The sequence below is a fragment of the Zootoca vivipara genome, chromosome 3 (assembly GCF_965207765.1).
Source record: "Zootoca vivipara chromosome 3, rZooViv2.hap1.1, whole genome shotgun sequence".
In the NCBI taxonomy this organism is placed as follows: Eukaryota; Metazoa; Chordata; class Lepidosauria; order Squamata; family Lacertidae; genus Zootoca; species Zootoca vivipara.
The window spans coordinates 71,715,477-71,739,098 of record NC_142586.1 but is presented as its reverse complement, the minus strand read 5'-3'; the positions used below and the strand labels follow the sequence as shown (position 1 = coordinate 71,739,098).

The following is a 23,622-nucleotide window of genomic DNA, read 5'->3' as shown; positions in this document are numbered from 1 at the left end:
CCAGCTAGGTCACACTGCCCATGCTCTGCACCCTCCTTGAATGCTTTTATCTGGCTGAAGTGTGTCCCTGACCAATGGCAATGCTTCTTGCTTTCCTGGATGGAGTATGGTGTGTGTGTCATCTGCAACACAACCCACCCTACAAAGTTGCGTCCATAGCTCCCTTCACGTTTGCCTCAGGCTGCCCACACGCGTTGTTTTTTGCCTTGCCCACAACTGGCATGTGGCTCTCAGAAAGTTGCCCATGAGGGCCTTGAGGGGCGGGGAGAGTCCCCCCTGGCATTAATTTTAAAAACCCAAAAACCGATTCAGTATTAGGATTCGGAGTAAAAACCAGGCAAGCTCAGAGCCAGCTCGTGTTTGTTCTGGGTGTGGAAGGGGGCAGGAATTCGGTTCGCTTGTACTCCAGCTAGGATTCTGACCCCTTTATTTTCAGGCGGTGGGGATTGAAGCCACCTCACTTCTTTGTCACCACAGGAGGATCTTCTGAATCTGGCCCCAATTGGGAAGTAAACCACCCCGCTGCCCGCCTCTCTAAACAAGGACTTTGCGATCTCCTGTCCTGCGGGGAGGGAGGGAGGCGCCTTTTTGGGAAAGAACCGTCTCTCTCCACCCAAACCCCCGCAGGTGCCTCTGCTCTCCAACGGAGGCGCTGTTGTTTCCCCTCGCCAGGCGGACTCCACGGCCGCGGGCTTCCACCGCCTCGGCCTCCTTCATTCGAGCTCGGCCGGGAAGGAGACATGGCCTCGCGGCGGGTCGAGCTGGGCTTCGCGGAGGAGGCGGCGGCCTGGCGGCTGCGCAGCAAACATTTCCCTTGCAAAGTGGGCGGCAGGCCGGCGTGGCTGGGGGAGGCGGGCTTGCCGGGCCCCGCCGAGCTGCAGTGCGGCGCGTGCGGGGAGCCGCTCGCCTTCCTGCTGCAGCTCTACGCGCCTCGGCAGGGCCGGCCCGACGCTTTCCACAGGAGCGTCTTCCTCTTCGGCTGCCGCCGGCCCGCCTGCTACCGCCTCGCCGGCCCCTCCCCGGGCAGCCTGAGAGGTGAGGAGCGCAGGGCCTCGTGTCGTCTGAAGGGCCCTTTGTCCGGTCTGCTGTGGGCCTAAAGGCATGCATGAGGCAGATGCTGGAACAGTCCTAAATCCCGCCGCCCCCCGCCTTAAACGCAGCGGGGCAAGTTAGAATTGCAGCTGATGCCCTCAAGGCCCGACTGGGGAACCTGCGGTTGTCAGCAGCCCCGGCCAGCATGGCTAGTGGTTAGGGGTGATAGGAGTTATTGGATGGACCGGCTGTTTCCCTATCCCTGGGCTGTTTTGTTTGTGCCTATTAAAATTTGGGCCCTTCCATTGAGGAAGACAGAATGTTGCCCTAGCCCAGTGGTTCCCAACCTTTTTTGGGCCATGCCCCACCTAAGCATCTCTGAAATCCTGATTCTCCCCCCCCCCTCCCCGCGACATCTAATTCTTATTATTCAAAAAGTTAACTCCTATTCACGGGAAGGAAGCCTAAAAGGCCATTCACTGTTAATAACTCATTCTCGAATTGCCCCCCTTAAAAATGAAATTGCCCCCTCTATGGGGCGTGTGCCCCACATTGGGAATCACGGCCCTAGCCAAAGGCAAATCACTGTATCATATACAGGTGGTGGCAGTGGCTCCCCTAGGTTTCAGACAGGGACCTTCTTCCCTACCTTTACCTGGAGATGATGGGGGTCGAACATGGGGGAAGCAGATACTGTACAGCCCATTTCAAATAAAAATGCAGCTTTCTTTGCCCAGCTCCCTGCTACTGAGCTCCCTGTGTAGGAGTTTGCTTATCTTTGCTTATTTAAGGCATCTTTAGTCCTACCACTTGTCACGATGCAGATGTGTGGTAACATCTGCATTGGCTCACAACCTGTGCACCCCGATTCATTTTTGTCAGGTGTATCCTTACAGGTTTGCACATCTGGTAAAGAGGTGGGGTGTAAATATTTCCACTAAATAAATGCAAATGTATCTTAGGTGCACAGCTAAAAATCTAACTTTCTTTATTTCTACTAGTTATAGACGGCTATTCACCACATATGTTCACAAGGCAGTCTACACAACATAAAACAATCAATAGATCAAAATAAGTGTTTAAAACAAAGAAAAAAGCACAGGTAAAGTTCAATAAATAGGCATAATACAACTTACTTAAATACCGGTAGAATGCTGTGAAGGAGTTCTAAAACTGGAGGTCCAAAAATAATAATAAAGGCCAGCTCATAAGTTTATAATAGAATTCGAAAATTTCTTTTTTTGGGGGGGGGGGGACTTGTCAGTGGCTTCAATCTTGTGCTTGGGAACATGTCATGTTGGCTCCACTAAAATCTGTAGTACCTTTGTGTGAATAACCAACTGCAAGATTACATAGAAATGATGAGCGGATACAGTGTACTGTATGTCATATGGTAGAGTTTTCTTCAAAATAAAGGGAATCAGGATCTTTTTTCACCAAGAACCCATGTCAGCAGTTATATATCAGATGGGAATGTTTCTTCCCTTTCCTGACAGTGCTGCCCTTGTAGATGCATTAGAGAGCATCTCAGAGCACCATAAATTGCCATGTTTGAATTAAATGTCAAAATAAAAAAAACTGGTGAAGTGGAGCTAAGGAAAGGGAGGTATTATTGAGTACGTCTTGGCTGGCTTTGACATTGACAAGAACAGCCCTTTTAAAATCCGAGACATCAATCAACCTCTTAGATCCTAAACTGACAATGTTTGCCTTTCTTTTGATGCTTACATGGCAAAACTGGTCTGTTGAACGGAGCAATTAAAGCATCAATAACTGATTTAAGAAAACATTAGCAGTGTGAGTCTTACCTCAGATGGTGGCCAGAGATTTTTCCATTTGTATTCCAACTGAAATGTGTGGTACAGTATTGTTAAAGTAGAATTGGAGCATATGCCAATTTAGTTTGACACTACTGAGAAGTGAATTTTCTCAGAGATTATATACATGCTGTGCATGCTGTTATACCACACTAAAATGCTGCAAAATAAATATTACAAAATTAGTGGATCTCTCCCTCCCCTAAGGAGCTTTGGATCCTCTGGATTCTGGAATAAGAGGTCTCTCCTCCGGTAAAGATTAAGGAGAAGTGTAGCAACTTGTATAGTTTCTGACATAGCCAGGTCAGAGAGAGCAAACAAAAAGTACAGTATATATCCATACTGTTGCTTTCAAATAGTTAATAATTTATTTCTATTTTCAAGTTTTTAGGAATCAATTACCAAGGAAGAATGACACTTACTCTTATGATCCACCCCGGGAAGAGCCACCCCACGAAGAGCCGATTTGTGCAAATCTACAGCTAAAATGTGGAACAAAGCTATGCCGAGTCTGTGGGTGTTTGGGAAGCAAAACATGCTCCAAATGCCACAAGGCTCATTACTGTAGCAAAGACCATCAAGTTAAGGACTGGAAAGCAGGGCATAAGCTTTCATGCTTGCATTCTGGTAAGCGATTTGAAACTCTAGAAATTTGCATTGATTTAGAGGAGGGTCGCCATCAGTTGAAGATCGGCTTTGATTACTTCAGAATTAAGCAGTCCAAGAAGAATTGTTATAATTGGGGAGAGCAGGGGGGGGGGTGCAATCACAATGTTTCAGGGTAGGGGGGGAGGTATGGTATGGGAGGTGGGGCAGGCTGGGGAAGGGTCACACGGCCCAGGCAGTTAGTGACTGTGCTGTGTGCCAGCCTGTCCTCCAACCTGAGGCATTGCAGTCGTCCTGTTAGCCATCCCTTGGGTCCACGGCTGCTGTTTCTGAATGTCAGGTTGGCTCGAAATAAGACCTTTCTCAACCTATTCGGGATGAGGAGGCTGATCTGGTCTATATTACTGATACCTGGGTGGCTGAGCAAGGTGTGGTTGGTTTTACCCAGCTGTGTCCACCTGAGTGTTTGGAGCAGCATCAGGGCAGACCTGAGGGTCAGGGAGCGAATATTATTGTGATCTATAGAAATTAGCTCTTTTCAGGCTCTCTGTCCATTTGGGGGCAGGAGAACTAGAGGGCACGTTCTTGGCACTGGACAATTGGGACAGATTTGGCATTCTGCTGGTTTACTGTCCACCTGGCTCCACAGCAGTCTGCCTGCCTAAGCTGACAGAGCTAGTCTCAGGTGGTGGTTGAAGGCTCGCAGACTGCTGGTTTTGGGGGATTTCAACATCCATGATGAAGTGAATGGCTTTATGGTGGCTCAGGGCTTCACAGCCACCATGGAGCTGTTCCAAGATGTTATTGGCCCAAACATGTGGCAGGCCACACTCGGGACCTTGTGAAGAGGGTTATCTGAAAGTGGAGGATATTGGCATCATTCTCTGGTCATGGTCCAATCATTTCCTGTTGAGAATTAGGCTTTTAGCACCTTTTTTCTCTCTTCAGAGGGTATCTATTAGGATGGTCTGCCCTTGGTGGCTGATGAATCCAATGGATTTCTAAAACTGCTCTGGGAATTTTTTTTGGCTGATATAACTGGCGCTCATATCAAAGCCCTGCCCAACCTCTGGAATATCCTAATGGCTTGGGTCATTGACATGATTGCCCTTGAGCACCCTCTCGCACTTTGTGGAGCCCATTTGTCTTCCTGGTACAGGGGAACCTTGGGTTTCGAACACGCCTCGGAAGTCGAACGGCTTCCGAGGCACGTTTCTCCATTTTCTCAATGGAATCTACCGCCCGCCCATTGCACCTTGGTTGTCAAATGTTTTGGAAGTTGAACGGTATTATTACGTTCGACAACCAAGGTACCACTGTATATACTCCATAGCTTAGGATGAGGAAGCAAGCTAGGAGACAGCTCAAACGCAAGTGGAGGAAAACTCCAGTCAAATGCAATCTAGTGAGGCCTCATCATCAAGCCTACAAATGGCAGTGAAGGCAGTGAAGGTATACTTTGCTGCCTCCATTGCATCCTCATTGTGTCATCCAACAGAGCTTTCCTTGGTAATGCAAGGCCTTTTACAGTCTGGCCTGAAGGAGGTGACACAGTAGTCCTTGTTGTTGTTATTCACCTAGGAATTCTAAAACATCATATCCTCTATTACATTTAGACATTTTTGTCAAAATAGTTTATACATATTTTCTGGCACTGCTGTAAAGTCCACTTTTGGTCTTTGACATCTCCAGCAGCACAAGTTTCTGTTTTTTGGCAAAGCTGCAGTGTCTCAATTTGTTGTTGTTGTTTAGTCGTTTAGTCGTGTCCAACTCTTCGTGACCCCATGGACCATAGCACGCCAGGCACTCCTGTCTTGCACTGCCTCCCGCAGTTTGGTCAAACTCATGTTCGTAGCTTCGAGAACACTGTCCAACCATCTCGTCCTCTGTCGTCCCCTTCTCCTAGTGCCCTCAATCTTTCCCAACATCAGGGTCTTTTCCAAGGATTCTTCTCTTCTCATGAGGTGGCCAAAGTATTCATTTCTTTAAAATGCTGTTTGTCTCTGTGAGCAGAATGACATAAAAACTCTACAGTAATGCTGGAGGTGTTACTGTTGAATTTTGGGACCATTCTGCTTCTAGAGACAAGCAGGGTTTTTGAAAAATTGAGACACGGCAGCTTTGTTTAAAAAAATGGTGCCTTCTGCTCTGGCTTTATTCTGCTGGCCATTTCATTCTATATTTGTCTTTGTTCTCTGCTAGTTTTAAAGTTTGCTCCCCACCCCCCAAGAAATCATTTGAAAATAGACTAATATACAAAGCAGAATAGAATAGGGGTAAATGACCAAAATAATTTTGGATTCTTGTTTTGTAGGTGAGCTGGATGTTGTTATTCCAGATCATAAATTTCTTTTCCCCGAGTTTGAAATTGTGATAGAGCCTGAAGAAACTGACTCTTCCAATGTCAGTGAAACAGAAGAGGAAGATCAGGACAAAAAAGAATTGACATTTGCGGCCAATCTAGGTTAGTAGTTTGAATAAATTTCCTTGCTGCAAGACCTGTTTTAAAATTATACTACAGTCATACCTTGGAAGTCGAACGGAATCCGTTCTGGAAGTCTATTCGACTTCCAAAGTGTTCGAAAACCAAAGTGCTTCTTCTGATTGGCTGCAGGAAGCTTCTGTAGCCAATCAGAAGCCGCGAAAGCCCCATCGGACATTTGGCTTCCAAAAGAAAGTTCGAAAACTGGAACAGCCACTAACAGGTTTCAATCGTTCGGGAGCCAAAACATTCAAGAACTAGGTTGTTCGAAAACCAAGATACAACTGTACTTTTGGTTTTTTACCTTTGGTGGCTAATCTATGTCACTCTGGATCAGGCATGTCAAACCTGCGGCCCTCCAGATGTTTTGGACTACAATTCTCATCTTCCCCAACCACTGGTCCTGCTAGCTAGGGATCATGGGAGTTGTAGGCCAAAACATCTGGAGGGCCGCAGGTTTGACATGCCTGCTCTAGATAGTGCTGAACTCCCATCTTCCATCAGCCCTAACCAGCATGGCCAATGGTCAAAGATGTTTGGATCCTTAGTCCCAACAAAATCTTCAGGGCCACAGATTAACCACTCCTGCTTTTACATAAAATGCTATATGCCTGTAGCATAGAATTGAAAATAATTCAGGTCAAAAGAACAGAAAAATTGTGAACATGATAAATTTCTCTATACTGTATTGAAATATCACTGTGCTCCATGTGAATAAGTCTCCAAGTTAGTATGTTATTAAATTTGATTGGATTCAGTTTTGTTCTTCTGTATCTAAAAAGGTAAAGGGGCCCCTGGCCATCAGGTCCAGTCGTGTCCGACTCTGGGGTTGCGGCGCTCATCTCGCTCTATAGGCCGAGGGAGCGAATTGAAAATAATTCAGGTCAAAAGAACAGAAAAATTGTGAACATAATAAAGTTCTCTATATTGAAATATCACTGTGCTCCATGTGAATAAGTCTCCAAGTTAGTATGTTATTAAATTTGATTGGATTCAGTTTTGTTTTTCTGTATCTAGTCATCATGAAAAGTTTGACAAACAAAGGAATGCATTGTGTAAAAGTAACACAGATTAACAATAAACAAAAAGTACACAAATTTGAGAAAGATTACATGCAAAGATAATCTCCCTGGCAAGACACAGCCTTTAAAAATATTTCACAAAAAGGAGTATTTTAAACAAGTTACACTATGAAAATCACTCTTCATCTTAACATACTTTGTTCTAACTTCTCATGCAAACCTTCTGAAGATTTTAATTTTGCTTATTCAAACTATAGTATTGCTGATTTTAACGCTATAAAATTTTAATCTGTTTGGGTTTTAGATGAAGCACCAGATTCTCTAGATGAGACTTCATTGGAAGCAATGGCAAAACACGAAACCCAAGATGACAAGATTTTTCAGAAGTTTAAAGAGAAAATTTCTTCGGAACCAGAACAGGTTTTGAAATGCATTTTTCTGTAGCTCCCTCTATTTTTTTAATATGAGTACAATAGTAATGCCTGTTCATCATTCGTTTCTTAGCCTAGAATACTGTCAGTATTGCTTAATTTTCTAACCACTAGGTCTTCATGCCACTAAAGTACTAAAATATGGGGTGAAGATCAGAAAACTGGCCCAAATGAAATCGTAGAAGTAGTCAGGGAATTAGGTATTGGCACTGCTTAGGGTGACTACCTAAGAGAAATGGTAATACTGTTTTACTTAAAAAAAAACAAAAAAAACTTAAAGGATAAAATTGACAGAAGTGGAGATCTGCCCCATCAGTGGGGCATGGGAATAGCTCTCTTCTGCTGTTATATACAGTGGTACCTTGGTTTGCATACATCTTGGTTTGCATACGTTTTGGATTACAAACATGTCAAACCCGGAAGGGCGTGTCCCCATTTGCATCCTTTTTTTGGATGACAACCCATTTTGGGGGGATTACGAACAATTTTTTTTTTGAAGGCCCCATTGGCGAAAGCGCGCCTTGGGTTACAACCTGTTTTGGTTTACAAACGGACCTCCAGAACGGATTATGGTTGTAAACCAATGTACCACTGTATAGCATATCCAACTAGTTCTTTTTGTAGTTAAATTATGTGCTGTGTGATGAAGTACTTCCGTTTGTGTCCCACCATTCAGCTTCATTGAATGATCCCAGTTGGAGAAAGATGTCTTGATCCAGTTCTTCACACTATGCATGTTTTACACCATGTCATGTTCCCTCGTCCTACTCATTTTTTTCTAATTTAAAAAGAGCCAACTCTGTAACTCTTCCTTATAGTGGAACTGCTACAGTTCTCTGACCATTTTTGGTTACTCCTTCCTGCATCATTTCCAGTTCTACATTTATTAATAATAATCATCTTACATAGCTCCTTTTTCTTCCTTACAGAGGCATATGTGTGCTTCCCAATCTCTTTTTGAGATGCAACAAGCAGAATTGTATGGTACTCAAAATGTGGTTACAGCCAGATTTCTATAAAGACATTATGATATTAGATTTGTTTTCAGAATTCTTTCCTAAGGCTCCCTACCATGGGATTCACCTTTTTTAAACAGCTGCCACCCACATTTTTATTGAGCCACCTATCATGACACCTTTCCTGGTCAGTCACTGTCAGCTCACAACACATCATCAGTGTAAAGTAAGGATTTTTTTGCTCTAGTGGTCATCATTGTACACCAAACCGCATTTGCCACTTTATTTTCCATCTGATTTGGAGATCCCTTTTGAGCTGTTCAATCCCTCTTTGTTTTTACTAATCGGAATAATTTGGTGTCAGCAAGCGTGGCCACTTCACTGCCCCTGAAAAATTATGAACAGGCACAGGTTCCAACTTTGATCCTTCTGGCGGTTCCCTCACTGCGAGAAGCAAAGTTGCAGGGAACCAGACAGAGGGCCTTCTCGGTAGTGGCGCCCTCCCATCAGATGTCAAGGAAATAAGCAGCTATCTTACTTTTAAAAGACATCTGAAGGCAGCCCTGTTTAGGGAAGTTTTTTATGTCTGATGTTTTAATGTATTTTTAAGCTTTTGTTGAAACCCACCCAGAGTGGCTGGGGAAACCCAGCCAGATGGGCAGGGTATAAAATAAAATAAAATAATAATAATAATAATAATAATAATAATAATAATAAAGACCTCACTTCTTACATCCCTTTATTGTGCAACCTGTTGCTTATTCCTTCTGCTACCCTTTCTTTAACTATTTATTGATCCAAAAGAGGATCTGTCCTCTTATCCATGGCTGCTAAGGGATGTTACATAATTTTATTAGAAGATTAGCAATTTCACATTTCATTTAGAACCTTTGACTAGAAACCATTCAGACCGTGTGATTTTTAATTTCTTGAGAAGGGCTAGAAGTTCACCTCTTGTCACTAGTTGCCTCTGTCCTAAGTCTTCCACAGCGAAGACACATTAACTTTTGAGCAATCTCTTTAAAAACCCTTATTATTGGTTCAGTTGCCTCCATAGCTGGTTGCCTGTATTTGACATATTTATACTTTAATCAGTGGTTTCAGCTGTATTAAATTGCACTTATTGGCACTGATATGAATGGAGCTTTAATTCAGGTTTCATTAATTTTAAAGGGACTGAAGTCTTGGGGGCTTTCCATGTAATTTAAAACTCCATCTGTGATCTCTCTTAATCTCAGATTATCAGATACTGTAGAGATGGAGAAGGCCCACTCTGGATTTCTGCAGAAAACATTCCTCAGGAGACGGACATCCCCAACTGTTTATGTGGTAGTAAGAGAGTATTTGAATTCCAGGTATGGAAATCTGGTTAAATTGTGTGTAATAAGTGTGTGTGTATATAATATATAAAATATATACAGTGGTGCTTCGGGTTATCCGTTTTCAGGTTATGGACCGTGGGAAACCCGGAAGTACTGGAAAGGGTTACTTCCGGGTTTCGCCACATGCGCAAAAGCACTAAATCGCGTCACGCGTGTGTGCAGACGCAGCACTGCAGGTTACGAACGCTGCGGGTTGCGGACGTGCCTCCATCATGGATTACGTCTGCAACCTGAGGTTCCACTGTATATATAAAAGCAGCAGAGGAGAATTTTAGGAATGAATTCTTAGTTCTACTTAAATTTTCTTTCAATCCAAGGTCTGTGTGGCCTGAATTGTGGGAAGTCGGGAATTCAATGATACACATTTTTGGAACTATAGTCTACTTAAATTAAAAACGGGTTGTTGACTAGAACATAGCCAAGTGCTAAATAAACTTTTTAGGACAGGTAATTGCTGCAAATTTTCTACAGATTTTGCTGAAGTATTTGAATGGTGCTAATTTTCTCCCCCACCCCCCACCCCAACTAATCCTGCTGCTTTTGCAGGGGCTGGAAGCTAAGATTTGAAGACTATACAGTGGTACCTCGGGTTAAGAACTTAATTCGTTCTGGAGGTCCATTCTTAACCTTTAGCTAATGGGGCCTCCTGCTGCCGCCGCATGATTTCTGTTCTCATCCTGAAGCAAAGTTCTTAGCCCGAGGTACTATTTCTGGGTTAGCGGAGTCTGTAACCTGAAGCGTCTGTAACCCGAGATACCACTGTAAAGAATTGATCACTGTGCCTTCTAAGCCATGTAGTACAGAAAAAGTACTATGTAGCTTAAAAGGTAACTTAACATTTCTGTTGTGTTTTGTTTAAGATTATGCCACAACTTCTGAATCACCTAAAAGTTGACAGCCTTGGAGAAAGCATCGACTGGGGAACACTAGCTATTTATACATGTGCCGACAGCTGTAATAGAGGCAACCACTATACCGAAGAATTCGTCTGGAAGCAGGATATTTCTAGCACTATTTAATATCTACAAAATTTAAACGGCAGGACATTTAACTCCGCATCATTAAAATATCTCACTTCATAACTAATCCCATAATTGTGTTTATTACCCTTGGGACATCTACACAAAACATGGATAAAACAAAAGAAGCAAGCGCTTATCCAGTGTGAGATGATAACAGTTCCCCTTTTGTTTTAATAAAACCATTAGCTAAGGTAGCTTTATTATACTGTAGTGAAACTTTGCCATGCCTGCAGCTAGATAAGATTTTTCAGACAGTCGTCTTATTTTTATACCTTTAATTTTAGAGCTAGACTCCTCCAAAGCGTCCCCCTATGTTCAATAAAAAAAAAAAACTTCCCTCCACCATGGAGGTAACTGGGTGTGCCATATGATCAGGTGTTTAAATGGTGCTCCCCATTTTAAATTGTTCTTATCCCTATAGGGCTGAAAGCCTGCTCCAGCACTACATGAATTGACCACCAGTTCCAGAAAATGTATGAACTAAGCTATAGCTTATATGCTAAACTTTTTTAAAAAAGATAAGAAACATACAGAAAGGAATTTAAAATGCAAAACACATTGCTTTAATACTGGATTGTTAAGAAATCTTATAAAAACCAATTCAATACACTGAAAGCTACAAGCATGCATTTAGCACATTAAAACAGCAGCAGAAGCCAATCAGGTTAATCACAGGCATTTACTCTTCAATTTTTTTCCCCAATTTTCAAAAGCAGCATGTATTATACATTTAGAACTAAAAAAAAATTGCTTCCCAAATAGAGGAATATGTATACAACCATCAGTTTTCATTAGCAACTTTCTATCCTGCTGAATACTGAAAACAGGGAATGTGAAAGGTGGTCTAAAAATGTAGAATCAAAGTTTCTGATCATAATATTCATGGTTGAAAGAATACTGTAAGAAAACTGTTGAGTAACACAGTTTAACCAATTTGCCAGCGTAAGGTTTCCGATTTTTTTAAAAAATAGTTGTTAAAACTGTTTAAAAGCTAGAAATATAAATAAGTTGAGTTGTTTCTCCAAGGAGATCCGAGTGAAGCAACTCACGGTAACTCAGTATAGACGTAACACAAACACCCTCCCCATGGAGATCTGGTAATTAGGCACTAACTGAGAAAATGTTCCAAGGCCTGATGCTGCAGTCTGTAAGTCTCCTTTTACAGCTGTGCCATAATCAGTAACTTTAAAAATGTTCCCCAACATCTTGGATAAGCACGAGGAACTGTTACGTTGTCTTTCTGAATCCTTTTAAAATAGGATATATATTTTCAAATGCTTCGTAGATTTCAGCTCTGACTTTTGCACCTGGAAGACAAAGCACTAGTTATACAATCACTTAAAAAACAAAAACCTTACAATGTCGTCCCCCCCCCTTTTTTTTTTTACAGAGCATGAGGCAGGGTCTCTGGTTTATTCTTTTCCTGTAATATGGACAGGAAAAAGGAGGAAGTGCATGGCTGAAATCTCTTATTTGTGCAGTTGGTTCATAGTTGTAAACTCTTAGAAGAGTTCATCAACAGAAGTTGTAGCACATTTGCAATCCCAAAACACCAACACTTCAAAAAATGACTAAGCCGACATTAAAATAATTTGGATTTTCTTGAAATCATTACTATTAGGCACCCCTGTTGGCACTACAATTTAACTCAATGCAGAAATGTCATATGTAACTTACCTGTTAAAACTACCTTCCCAGAAACAAATATAAGCAGGACAATTCTTGGCTTGATCATTCTGTAAATTAAACCAGGAAACAATTCTGGCTCATAACTGGAAGAAAAGAGTAAACAGGTAAAATCTTTAAATGAAACTTAAGCTAATGTGGGTTGATTGCGATGTCTGTAAGTAAAAGTCATTTTATTTCTCTTGCCACAAGTTAATTTTTGTTATTACTAAATCTTGTGGCTGATATAACAAAGCAGGCATTTCCAGCAAAATATATGACCTATTTTGTATAAGAATGACAAAGCTAACTGGTGAACCATCTCCTGTTTCAAGCTCTTTATGGGGAGCTGACATTTAAAAAGGTTTTCATACAGATTTCATTTCTCTGGCTGCTCAGCTAGCAATGTACACCATTGCTCCCCAAGACTTCATGAGACCAGTCTATTTCCCCCCCTCTTTTTGAGAGACACTTGTTTGTAAACGACCAGCTCATTTAAAATACAGCTATATACAATAAAATCATTACATCATAAAATATTAGCAAATGGAAGAAGTCTCAAGTGTTGTAATTCTTGTCTACAAAACTTTATCGATACAGGGTTGGATCTGAGAAAAGTGTGCAGTAGGACACTGACAGAAGTTGACTCAGTGCTTCTCCCAGGGGTCAGGGGACTCTGCTGAATAGGAAATCTCCAAAAACTGGATACATGCACCTTTTGCGAATGTGAGCAGTGCTCACTGAAAGTGCCTCTGCCCGATTTCTGTGGGTACCTGTCCTCCTTCATGGAGAGGGTTTTTGGTGAGAGGTGTGGGGAAATTAACCAGCCTTCTGCTATGCACTTTTACCTGGATCCAACCCACAGAATGTCCTAAATTGGCTACAGCTTGACAAGCAATCCTTCTCATCTGTATGCACCTAATTGAGGATACTATGAGAGATCCAAAGCAATGATTAAACATACTAACAAAACATATTAAAATGGCAGAGATATGAACAAGAGTATGTTGCAGTATCCACTCGTATTTTGTGGCAGGTGGTATTCACCACTCGGGTACAATAACCTTTTACCTACCTGCTAAACTGTTGATGCGTAAGTACCAATCCTTCGAGCCTGATGGGGAATTTCACATCACAGCTGCCCACCATATTCTGAATCTTAAAATCCAAGAATTTGGCTGGAAAGCCTAATTTCTGCACAACTCTGGCATACTTCCTGGCAGCTAACCTGGACTGCTCCTCACTGGGGAAAAAGGAGTCACTGTAATTTTACCAAGTAATTTTACCAAGTATTATTTACCAAGTGAATAATAAGAAAATGTTGTATACGGTGGATGTGTGTGCAGTAAATGTGCTTGGGGAGCTGGACGGTCAACCCCCAAGTGAAATGAGAATAAAACTAGACATTGAGATTAATGGGCAGATACTCCATGGACTCGCATACCTCTTCGCCCCTGTACACACCATTTTCCCAGAGCTGAATATGAGGGCAGTGGTACGTGGCTCTCTTATTCTCATGATTACAGCAGCAAAACGCTGAAATAAAAACAAACAAAAGGTGGTTACTCCAAGAAACATTAGTAAGTAATTTTTGAAGCTGCAACAATGTCTATATTATATTTCACTCCTCAGTCATCTTTATAATTTTGCAAGCATTTATAATCAACTACTTCAGGAATAAGAGTATGGACCTCACATTCCAAAAGGGATTATTTATCTTGCTATATAAACAGCCCTCATTTCCACTTTAAGATAGATAAAGCACATTTTGCAGCCCAAATTCAGGAGGCTTGTTAAAAGTATTGCAAGGAGTATTGCAAACTCACTCTGTTACAAATTGTTTTAAGTGTTTATTACATAACATTTTAATTGTAGCAGGTGTTAAGATTCAACACTAAAAAAAAGTTTTCTTCAACAAAGTATCATTTTTTACTATATAAAGACTGTACTCTCAAAATGTGAGCAACCTTATCTAGCAGAACAGAAGTGGCAATCTTACCCATCTGTGCCTCTCCCCCCAGTAAATGGCATGCAGAGGAAGTTGGGTTTCCCCAACAATTAGAAGTGCAGAACTCCCCTGGACAGTTGAAATACTGCATTCTCCACCACTGATGCTTTTAAATGAACTGGTAAACACTATGAAAAATACCGTATTTTTCCATGTATAAGACTAGGGTTTTTTTGCTAAAAAACAATGTCAAAAATTTTGGGGCATCTTATACATGGATCCATCTTCCCCCATTTTCTTAAACCAGAGTCCCCCAAAATCTTATACATCTTATACATCTTACAGACGGAAAAATACGGCACTTCCCTTCCCATCGCCATGCAATACCTCACAACTTCCATGGACCTTTCCTTTTAATTTAACGCCAGGTTCTGTCGGCTTGTTTCAAACTAACCATAGCCAATATTAATGACAGCTTGTCAGTTCAGAAAGCACAAACTGCAAATAAGCAAAAATGGGAAGGAAAGCTTCTCCACTCCTTGCAGTCATGCCAGGAGAAAGACATGGGAGAGAATTATGTGAGCTCAAGGGTCACTCATCACACACTAAACTATGATTTCACATACCATCTAAATATGGTCAATATGCAATCGACAACTCAAAATATTACTTTTGCCAAGGAGCTTTTGGAGTGGTAAAAACTCACTCCCCTTTTATAAATACCTTTGCAAGTGACTTTTGCATCCTTTCTACCAATTCTGCTAGATTTATTGTTTTACCTTCTTTAAAGAGTAAAGATAGGAAATTGCTAAACTCGATCCAACAGGTGAATTATTTGTTCTAGTGGAACTACCTATGTCCAACTCCTGACATATGATGTCAGGTGTGGGGCAGGTGGGCTTGGTTTGGGGAAACAGCCCCACTGACCAATTTGGGACCTGTGGACTGGGGGCTCCCCAGCCATGAGAAAGCTAAAGGAGATCCATGCTGGACCCATGGGCAATCAGAAACAGAAGCATCAAGTAATGGCTATTTACTCTCCATTATATCTTACCTTGGGGTTGTATTCAGCATTTCGAGCACGAAGGGCAATGGTTTTGAGGTCCAGTTTGCAACCAAGATTCACTGTAGACACAATATTCCTAAAGACAATTCAAAGGCATGCTAGGCAAGCTAGATTTTTTTCCAAATTTCGATTTGTATCTGCTACTGAGCAATTGCAGTTAAGCAAGTAAAAACTAGAATACCAGGACACAACTCAGCCTTATAAGATTTACAACCGGGATAACTTTGACTCATGAGCTACTGTCTCGTACCAATTTTCATGTAAACACACCCTACTGATTTATATGGTTACAGTTATTATGAATATATATTTTCAAGATTAATCAGTCTGTCTCTGTCTCTCCCTCTCTCAATCTCAACACACACACACTCAATCTCCAAAAAAGGAAAGGAAAGTCTACCACATCCCAATGCAGTCTGTTCCATTTTCACACAGCTACCAGGAAGTCTTTCTTAATGTTTAAACAACATTCCTTTTCCTTTTCTCATAGGTGAACCCACTGATTTGGGTCCTACCCTCTGGAACAGCAGGAAATACATTTGGTCCATCAGAGCTGTGACAAATATTTGAAGGGTGCTATTGTATTGTCTCTGAACACAACAAAGAATTGAATTATCGTAAAACTACAGGAGCACACTCAGTCCCACAATGATGTGCATTAACAGTTTATGGTCAACATATTAGGGGCACCTCCTGTTTTATAGCCTATCGTGTTGTCTAAGAACAAACCATCGAAGGTGCTCATGAACCCCCATCTGTGAACCAGTTCAGAGCACAGGCATGCAGAGGAACTCTCTAGCTGTCACATTCCTAAGAAGCGCTTTACCCCCAAACATGTGCTAAAGCCTGACCATCTTTTGCAAATGTTGTGAAGTTTATTTGAGATGTCCAGGAAGGAAGGGCTATGTGAACTATTCAGGGTTTTTTAGTTAAGTTGCTGCCATTAAAAGGTACTTTATTATTGCTGCTCAACACTAGTTGCTTGACCCTAGTCAATCAAAAAAGATAGATTTGCTAGCCAAGATCAAAAGGTTACAGGAGCTTACAGTCACTATTTAAAAATATTGCAGGGTCACAGGAGGGAGAAGAGGAGACTACACACTCACTGTAGCTGTGGTACAATCCCAGAGCTTTCAGAGGCAGGAGTTGCAGGAGTTATTGGCGTCATGGGGGTCATCGGAGAGGGGTAGAGAGGTGTAGTTCCTGGTAAAGGAGCTGTAGTAAGTGTCTGTGAATGGAAGAGCTGCGGCGTTTGACCGGATGCGCCCTGTGTGGATTGTGATGTGGACTGCTGTGCTGCTGCTTGCTGCTGTTGCCTCTGTTGCTCTTCCAGAATAGATAAACTGTTGGTGCTTTGAACAGGTTGGGGTGTGAGCCCCGTGCCATAGGGCATCATGGGACTAAATATAGGGATGCCGGGAGTCATCGCACCCTAAAAAAGAGAGAAGAGAATTAGAAAATGCTACCAACCACAGATGTTTTTGAACCATCAAGAAGAGGATTAAGTATCCGTTAAGTTGCTTTAAAAACAGCCGGTTCTATTTTGACACCAATGGTACAGTCCAATGCATACTAACCTGGGAGTAAGACCCACTGGACACAGTGTGCTTTTCCTCTGAGTAAACGTGCATAGGATTGCACTGAAACAGTAGCTAGGATCCTCCTGAATGTGTATATTACCATGTGTATTCTCCAAGGCATTTTTATCACCTTATTTTACTCTGACTCTTATAACAGGCCTGAAATTGACATTCAGTTACCATAATAAATGAAAGAGGGGGAGGGGGTGTAGATCAAAACTGGATTTCTCTCAAATATGCTTTCATTAGCACTGGGATACTTTTAAGTCAGTGCTTCTCTTTGGCTGAGGAACTTTCTTTTAAAATTAAAGGCATGCAGCACTCATATCCTTAATGGTTGATTTTCAGAACCTGTAAAAGTAATAACTACCTATTCAAAGGAACGCTTCCTTCTTGCAGCATTCCTTCCCTGAAGCAAGTAGTTTTGCTGCGTCTTTGCATCAGGGATGACGGACACTGCATTCCTATGCATGTTTACTTACTCCAATACTTTCAGCTTCTGCGAAGGAATTGGCTTCCAGAGAGTTAAAAAACAGAGAGGGTCCAAGAAAAGCATTCTTGGTTACTGTTGAAGGAGGCTGTAGTAAGTTTGTGGCAGGGACTGCTCCATCAGCAAGCATGCCTCCACTTAGAGCAATGGCTGTAAAGAGGGCCAGGAGTATCTCTTGCCTCCTTTGCCAACTACCCTTTCACTGAGGCCACTGAAGAGGCAGAGCAAAAGGTAGGGCCAGAGCATGTTCTGGCCTGTGGTAAGAAAGGAGAGGTAAAACCACCCTGTGATCTTCACAGGCAGGGAGGTAGGCAGGCATAGACAGACAGACAGACAGACAGACAGACAGACAGATTAGATGTTATTCAAAAGAGTGTGAAGCAAGCCCACTGAGAAAAAGGATAATGAGAGGAGGAAGATCTAGTGCAGAGGTCGGCAACCTCCGGCCCATGGGCCGGATCTGGCTCACGGAGGCCATTTATCCGGCCCACGGGCCGCCCGTGAACCGAGCCGCCCGCTTGGTGAGTCCCCCGCGCGCTGCGCTAAACCAGCACAGCGTGGCATGGGGACTCACCGAGTGGCACTGGAAATGGCACCTGCGCCTACGCAGATGCCAAAAATCACTTCTGTGCAGGCGCAATTTCCGGCATCTGTGCAGCCGCAGAAGCGTTTTCCAGCGCTGCGGATATGCGCAGACACGATTTCCAGTATCGCGCTGCGCCCGTTCGGCCCACAGACAATGTCTGGATAACCTTGCCGACGCCTGATCTAGTGCCTACAACATTGCATCACTTTTCATTGGGTAAATAATTTTGAAATCTGTGTTTCCTAATAAGCTCCAAAATTCACACATCTTTACCTGAGGGGATGCTAAACCCTGGGCATAGGGTGGTAAACTGTTGTTTTGATCCATGGCAGCAGTCCGGTGTCCAGTCAAGTGACAAGTATTTACAGAAACCCCGTCCAGAAAAGCAGTTTCACACCATCTGCCTTGAGAGTCACTTCCTAAAGTATCCCAACAAGGTATGCATCCTGTCTTGACATATTTGAAAGGGCTTCAGCTTCCAAGTGTCAAAGAGGAGGATCATAAGTCTGAAAGAGAGAAACAAGTTTAATGAAATGCATGCCTTGCAGTAAAATTAACACACAACACTGCTGTATTTTATAGTCACAAAATGTATTTCTGTTGTCCAAACAATGCTGTCAAGTGTGCTTCTTCCAGTATTATATGCATGAGCCTGCTTGCAGAATAGCTTTTGGGTGCCAGTTCTAAGAATCTGCAATGACAAATCCCCTTTCAGATCTCCCACATACTGAATGAATTGGTTTTTGAAGTAAGCAAAAAGCATAAGCCTAACAGACAGGTGGGATCTGTGATGAGAGTTACCTTTGAAGCTGGGCAAAGGAGCAATACACCATCAGGTTAGCTACCCAGCCCAAAGAGCTCAGCTTGGAAGGAAAATAACTATACCTAAACAGAAATCAAGTACTTACAACTTGGTTTCTTCTTTGACCCAGTAGTACTGCAACTTAAAATTTCTATTCTGTTCAGACCTGAACTTTGAAAGAGTGTTAAGTAACAAGCAAACTGAGGTTATTATTTTATTACTTTGTATACCCCATAGACTGTGAGGTTCAGCTGAGACACAGTGTTATTCCCAAGGTCTTCTGGTGACATTCATTATCTGAGAAAAGATTTGGAGGTCCAAACTCAACACACTAGCCCCCTGCACCAGCCTGCCCAGGACAAGCAATAAGCCAAAACCAGGAGTGCAACAAGTAAATAATAAATATCAGATTACATAAACATTTTTCACACTGAAAATAGAAATAAATAGCTAGCTAACTTGAGGAGGGTGGGTGGATGTGACCCCTGAAGTACCTGCATCCCCCTGCTCTGCTTGGAGTCCCTTGATACAGGATGCTTCTCCTGAATGTTTGCCTTGGAGAGCTCAAGGTCATCCTTCAAAGAGCATTCCTCCAAATGGGGCATGACAGTGACCTTTTACATCAAGAGATTCTTTTTGGAATAAAGCCTGAAACTGATTGTTATATCCCTTGGCTGAATAGGAGGCAGCAGTTAGAAAAGGATCTGAAATGTTTTCCTTGAAACTTGAATTTGCTTTATAATGGATTGTTTTAGTTGATGTTTTAATGTGTTATCAACCTGTTTGAGATTTTTTCTTTGAAATATAAAGTGGTATAGAAATGGAATGATTATTAATAATAGTAAGTCTCATTCTAAAAAAAAAATATGGCACCTAGATATTCCGTGGTGGCAACCATAACATAGGTTTCAGGTGTCATTTGGCCATTAGCTTATCTGAGCTTATTCTAACACTGGTTGACTAACCAGAAAAAAAAATGGGGTTGTGGTTCAATGAAACCAGCTCAGGGCATGTCAGGAAAGAAAAAGGCAAACATCCATGCTATGGATTATTTGGAAATGAACATAAAATAAGACATCAAGAATTATGAGGAAACAGAATAATAAAATGTCTAGCTGTATCACAGAGTGTGAAACTATTTTGAGAAGTCACGTGCATGCACCTGTACAGTGGTACCTCGGGTTACAAATGCTTCAGGTTACAGACTCCGCTAACCTAGAAATAGTACCTCAGGTTAAGAACTTTTCTTCAGGATGAGAACAGAAATCGTGTGCCAGCGGTGCAGCGGCAGCAAGAGGCCCCATTAGCTAAAGTGGTATCTCAGGTTAACAACAGTTTCAGGTTAAGAACAGACCTACAGAACGAATTAAGTTCTTAACACAAGGTCCCACTGTATTGAGAGCACATTATCCCTTAACAATTGTTTATTGATGGCTGCTTATGGCCAAAGGCTGGCAAACTCCAAAAACGCCTACATGCAAAGAATAGATCAAAACTGCACAATAAAGCTGAGTGAGTTTAAGAGAGAGAGAAATGCAATTCTAAGGTTGTTTACTAAGAAATAAGTCCAATGATTTCAATCAGACCTACTCCCTACTAAAGGAAAGTAGAAATATGTTGGCATTAATGTTTAAGGTTGCTTATGTACTTTAAATTGAATTAAGAAATAATATATGTTCCTTGTATGCATATTAAATGTCAATTTAAAACTGTCAATATAATTTATGGGTACAAGTATATGGTTGCATATATACACTTGAACTACTGTGTACATTTCTGATTGTCCCATCTTGGGAAGAAAATTGTATAATTGTAAAAGGTGCAGCACAATGCACATTTATAAAAGTATGCATAGTGTGGAGAAAATGGAAGAGTATTTCATTTCGTTCACATAACACTAGGGTTTGGGACACCCTAAAAAACTGATTGGAAGAAGATTCAGTGAAATTAGAAACTAGTGCTGTACTTCAATGAAATTCACTGCTGCAACTCAGCATTAACTCAGCTTACTTTAAAGAAGGATTCAACTAGTTTATGAGGGACAAATCTATCAATGGCTATTAGCCAATCATTTCTATGTGGATCATACAGGCTGAGAGGCAGCCTGCCTCCCAATAACAGTGGCCTGGAAGAAGAGACAACATGCCTTCATGCCCTCCATCAGGCTTCCCAAAAGCATCTGGCTGGTGACTGGGTAAAATAAGATGCTGTGCACAGATCTTTGATTCCAGCATGGCTGCTCTTAGATTATGAACACCATGAGAACATCACTATCTACCGGTAGTACAGTGGTTTCCATTCTGCGCTTCCCCACCCCAGCCAATGGGCTACTTGAAAATTATTTATGGCCTTGGCAGATCACTTAATGATTTTTCTGCTTGCTGTACCAACTGGAATGTGTGGTACTATGCATTTTGTGTGTGTGTGTGTGTGTTTTAATTTATTCCCCCCCCCCCGGCTGTATTTTATTGCAATTTGAACTGCACAGAATTCAAGTTGTAATACAATCAAATATAATATAAGAAATAAAGGCAGCAAAATAAAAATCAGTATGAGTAATTAATGCAGACATGTCGCAGACCACTTGAATGATGCTCACAGACCACTGGTGGTCCACTGACCACAATCTGGAAACACCTGGTCTAGTAGCATCATTTGTCAACATTCCAGGAAATGACTGTTTCATCAAGAAACCAACAGCTTAAAGGCCTAGTAAAAAAACAACAACCCAGAAACATTGTGAAGTACCTCCATACATCAATACTTTGAATAAGCTATTTTACAGAATGGACTATATTGCTTCAGTAATGAAGCTATACAAACCTTGCTTCCTCAAGAAGTATTGTATAGAAGTACTCACTGAAGGCTGCCATCCAAACAGCACTATTTTTATTTCACTGACACAGAACTACACCAGGGATTAGAATGTATTGCCAAACGCCACAAGTATTTCGGTGTCATAGCAGGATAATCATTTCAGCTGCAGATACACCTTCTACAGTTATTGTTATACTGCTACATAATGAGTGTGGGTAGCATTTTACACTTCAAGATTCCAAGAATTAGGCAACTGTAAAGGAGTGCAACCATTGCTTATTACATGCTGTTTGCAAATTGACTTTGTCATCCTCTATTTATAGCTTTCATCAAATACAAAAAACATTCAACATACATTAACAGTGCACATACACAATACTGACATCTGTTGTTGTTGTTTAGTCATTTAGTCGTGTCCGACTCTTCGTGACCCCACTGACATCTAAGCAGATATAAAACCATGTATAAACTCTTATAAAATGAGCACAGTCAATCACCACTCCTTCATGTGGTCTGTAGCTCCCTCTCTTCACATGTTTAGAGAAAGTTATGTTTGTATAGGAATATATGTGAAAGAGCTGGAGAAATAATTCAAGACAGTTAAGTACCCACTGCAGGTTTCACAATTAAATATCTCTCTAAAGAGACTGACATCAACCACCCAATAGATGAGTTTCACTGATATCTATTACAGACTACAACAGTTCAAATGGCACTTAACTGCCAGTAAGTTTAGGATTATAGCCTAAGCAGCAACCGACTAGCAATCTCTGTGGCGCAATGGATCAGTGCATCTGACTGGCACTGCAGGGAGCTGGACCAGATGATCCTCAGAGTCCCTTCCAACCATACAATTCTATGATTCCATGATCATGAGCCCAGGGAAATGCAACCTGTTTCAATTAAGTATGTTAAACTATGGAAATTTGGACTCATTCCTACTACAGTAGTTAAAGAGTAATACATTTCACTGGCCCTTCCTCGCGAAACATTTTTAGGGATGGCAAAGGACCAGGATAGCACCCCAAATTGCACAGAATCATCGAGTGCTTCTCGGAATCGTGTGTGCTAAAACGACGCGCAGAAAAACGTGCAGAGAACCAGAAAGGTGATTATTCTCCTCTCTCCTTCCGAGCACATCCTACACCGGTGCAGCAGCCCCATTCAGCGGAGTGGGACTTGCTTCCAAGTAGAGAGCATGCACAGGATCGGGAGGAGCTGCAGGAGGAGCACATGTGGCCGAGAAGAAGCAACCTACCTTAGGGCCACTGGCTAGGATCCTCCTCATTAGTTCCCATGGACTGGGAAACCGCACGGGCAGCAGAAACCGCACGGGCAGCAGCAGCAGCCGGGCGGAGGCGGGAGACCGGGGACATGGCCACCCCGCAGCCGCCGGGAAAGAGGTGTCGAGAAGGGGCCCCTCCCCTCTGGCCGCGTTTCCACTGGAGGGAAAAGCGGGCGGGAGGCTACCGGGCGGGAGGCTACCGGGCCCAACTCGCGGCCCACAGACCCGCCAAACCCTCGTCCTGACGTTACGGGTCCGAAGGGCGGGAAGGAGAAAGCGCTGCCTGCCGCCCGTAGCGGTACGAACAGTCGTAGCGGCGGCGCCTCCTCCGACCCCCTCAGTCCAGCGGCTCTGGACTCCTTCCCAGGGCTGCCCTTCCCCTCGAGGGCGGCTGAGGCGGCGGGAGGCGAAGGGCGACGCTGGCGGACCCGGCAACTTACCGCTCCAGAAGTTCTCCCGAGCCGAGCTGTGCCCCTTCGCTCGCTTCATCGAGCGGCGCGCCTCTATCGCGTCATCCCAAGCAGCCGCTGCGCCGCTCGGCGATTACCTCGGGCGCCAGCTTTCTTGAGGGCGGCAGCGGCCAGCCGGCGGTGTGGGGAGAGAGTGAAATGAGCGGGAGAAATGCGCAGGCGT

The 23,622-nt window shown here is 42.6% G+C and overlaps 2 protein-coding genes across 5 annotated transcripts; one reads left to right on the top strand and one right to left on the bottom strand.

Moving 5' to 3' along the window:
* The first annotated feature begins 136 nt into the window (after positions 1 to 136).
* On the top strand, positions 137 to 16,536 carry PDCD2 (programmed cell death 2). Of its 3 annotated transcripts, none has more exons than XM_035108496.3 (6): positions 137 to 1,035; positions 3,234 to 3,476; positions 5,770 to 5,919; positions 7,264 to 7,379; positions 9,585 to 9,701; positions 10,589 to 10,814. In XM_035108496.3, the coding sequence occupies exons 1-6, from the start codon at positions 741 to 743 to the stop codon at positions 10,745 to 10,747; spliced, it is 1,080 nt and encodes a 359-aa protein (XP_034964387.3). In that variant the 5' UTR covers positions 137 to 740; the 3' UTR covers positions 10,748 to 10,814. The 3 variants fall into 3 exon arrangements, with proteins under 3 accessions (XP_034964387.3, XP_088522541.1, XP_034964388.1); XM_088666415.1 differs by lacking the exon at positions 10,589 to 10,814 and adding an exon at positions 15,920 to 16,536 and having other exon boundaries at positions 648 to 1,035; XM_035108497.3 differs by lacking the exon at positions 5,770 to 5,919 and having other exon boundaries at positions 667 to 1,035.
* On the bottom strand, positions 11,291 to 23,499 carry TBP (TATA-box binding protein). Of its 2 annotated transcripts, none has more exons than XM_088666416.1 (8): positions 22,963 to 23,499; positions 18,359 to 18,591; positions 16,536 to 16,861; positions 15,418 to 15,505; positions 13,860 to 13,951; positions 13,491 to 13,658; positions 12,428 to 12,522; positions 11,291 to 12,057 (listed from the first exon to the last, which is right to left on the bottom strand). In XM_088666416.1, the coding sequence occupies exons 2-8, from the start codon at positions 18,410 to 18,412 to the stop codon at positions 11,978 to 11,980; spliced, it is 903 nt and encodes a 300-aa protein (XP_088522542.1). In that variant the 5' UTR covers positions 18,413 to 18,591; positions 22,963 to 23,499; the 3' UTR covers positions 11,291 to 11,977. The 2 variants fall into 2 exon arrangements, with proteins under 2 accessions (XP_088522542.1, XP_034964389.1); XM_035108498.3 differs by having other exon boundaries at positions 23,430 to 23,499.
* Between the last annotated feature and the right edge of the window lie 123 nt (positions 23,500 to 23,622).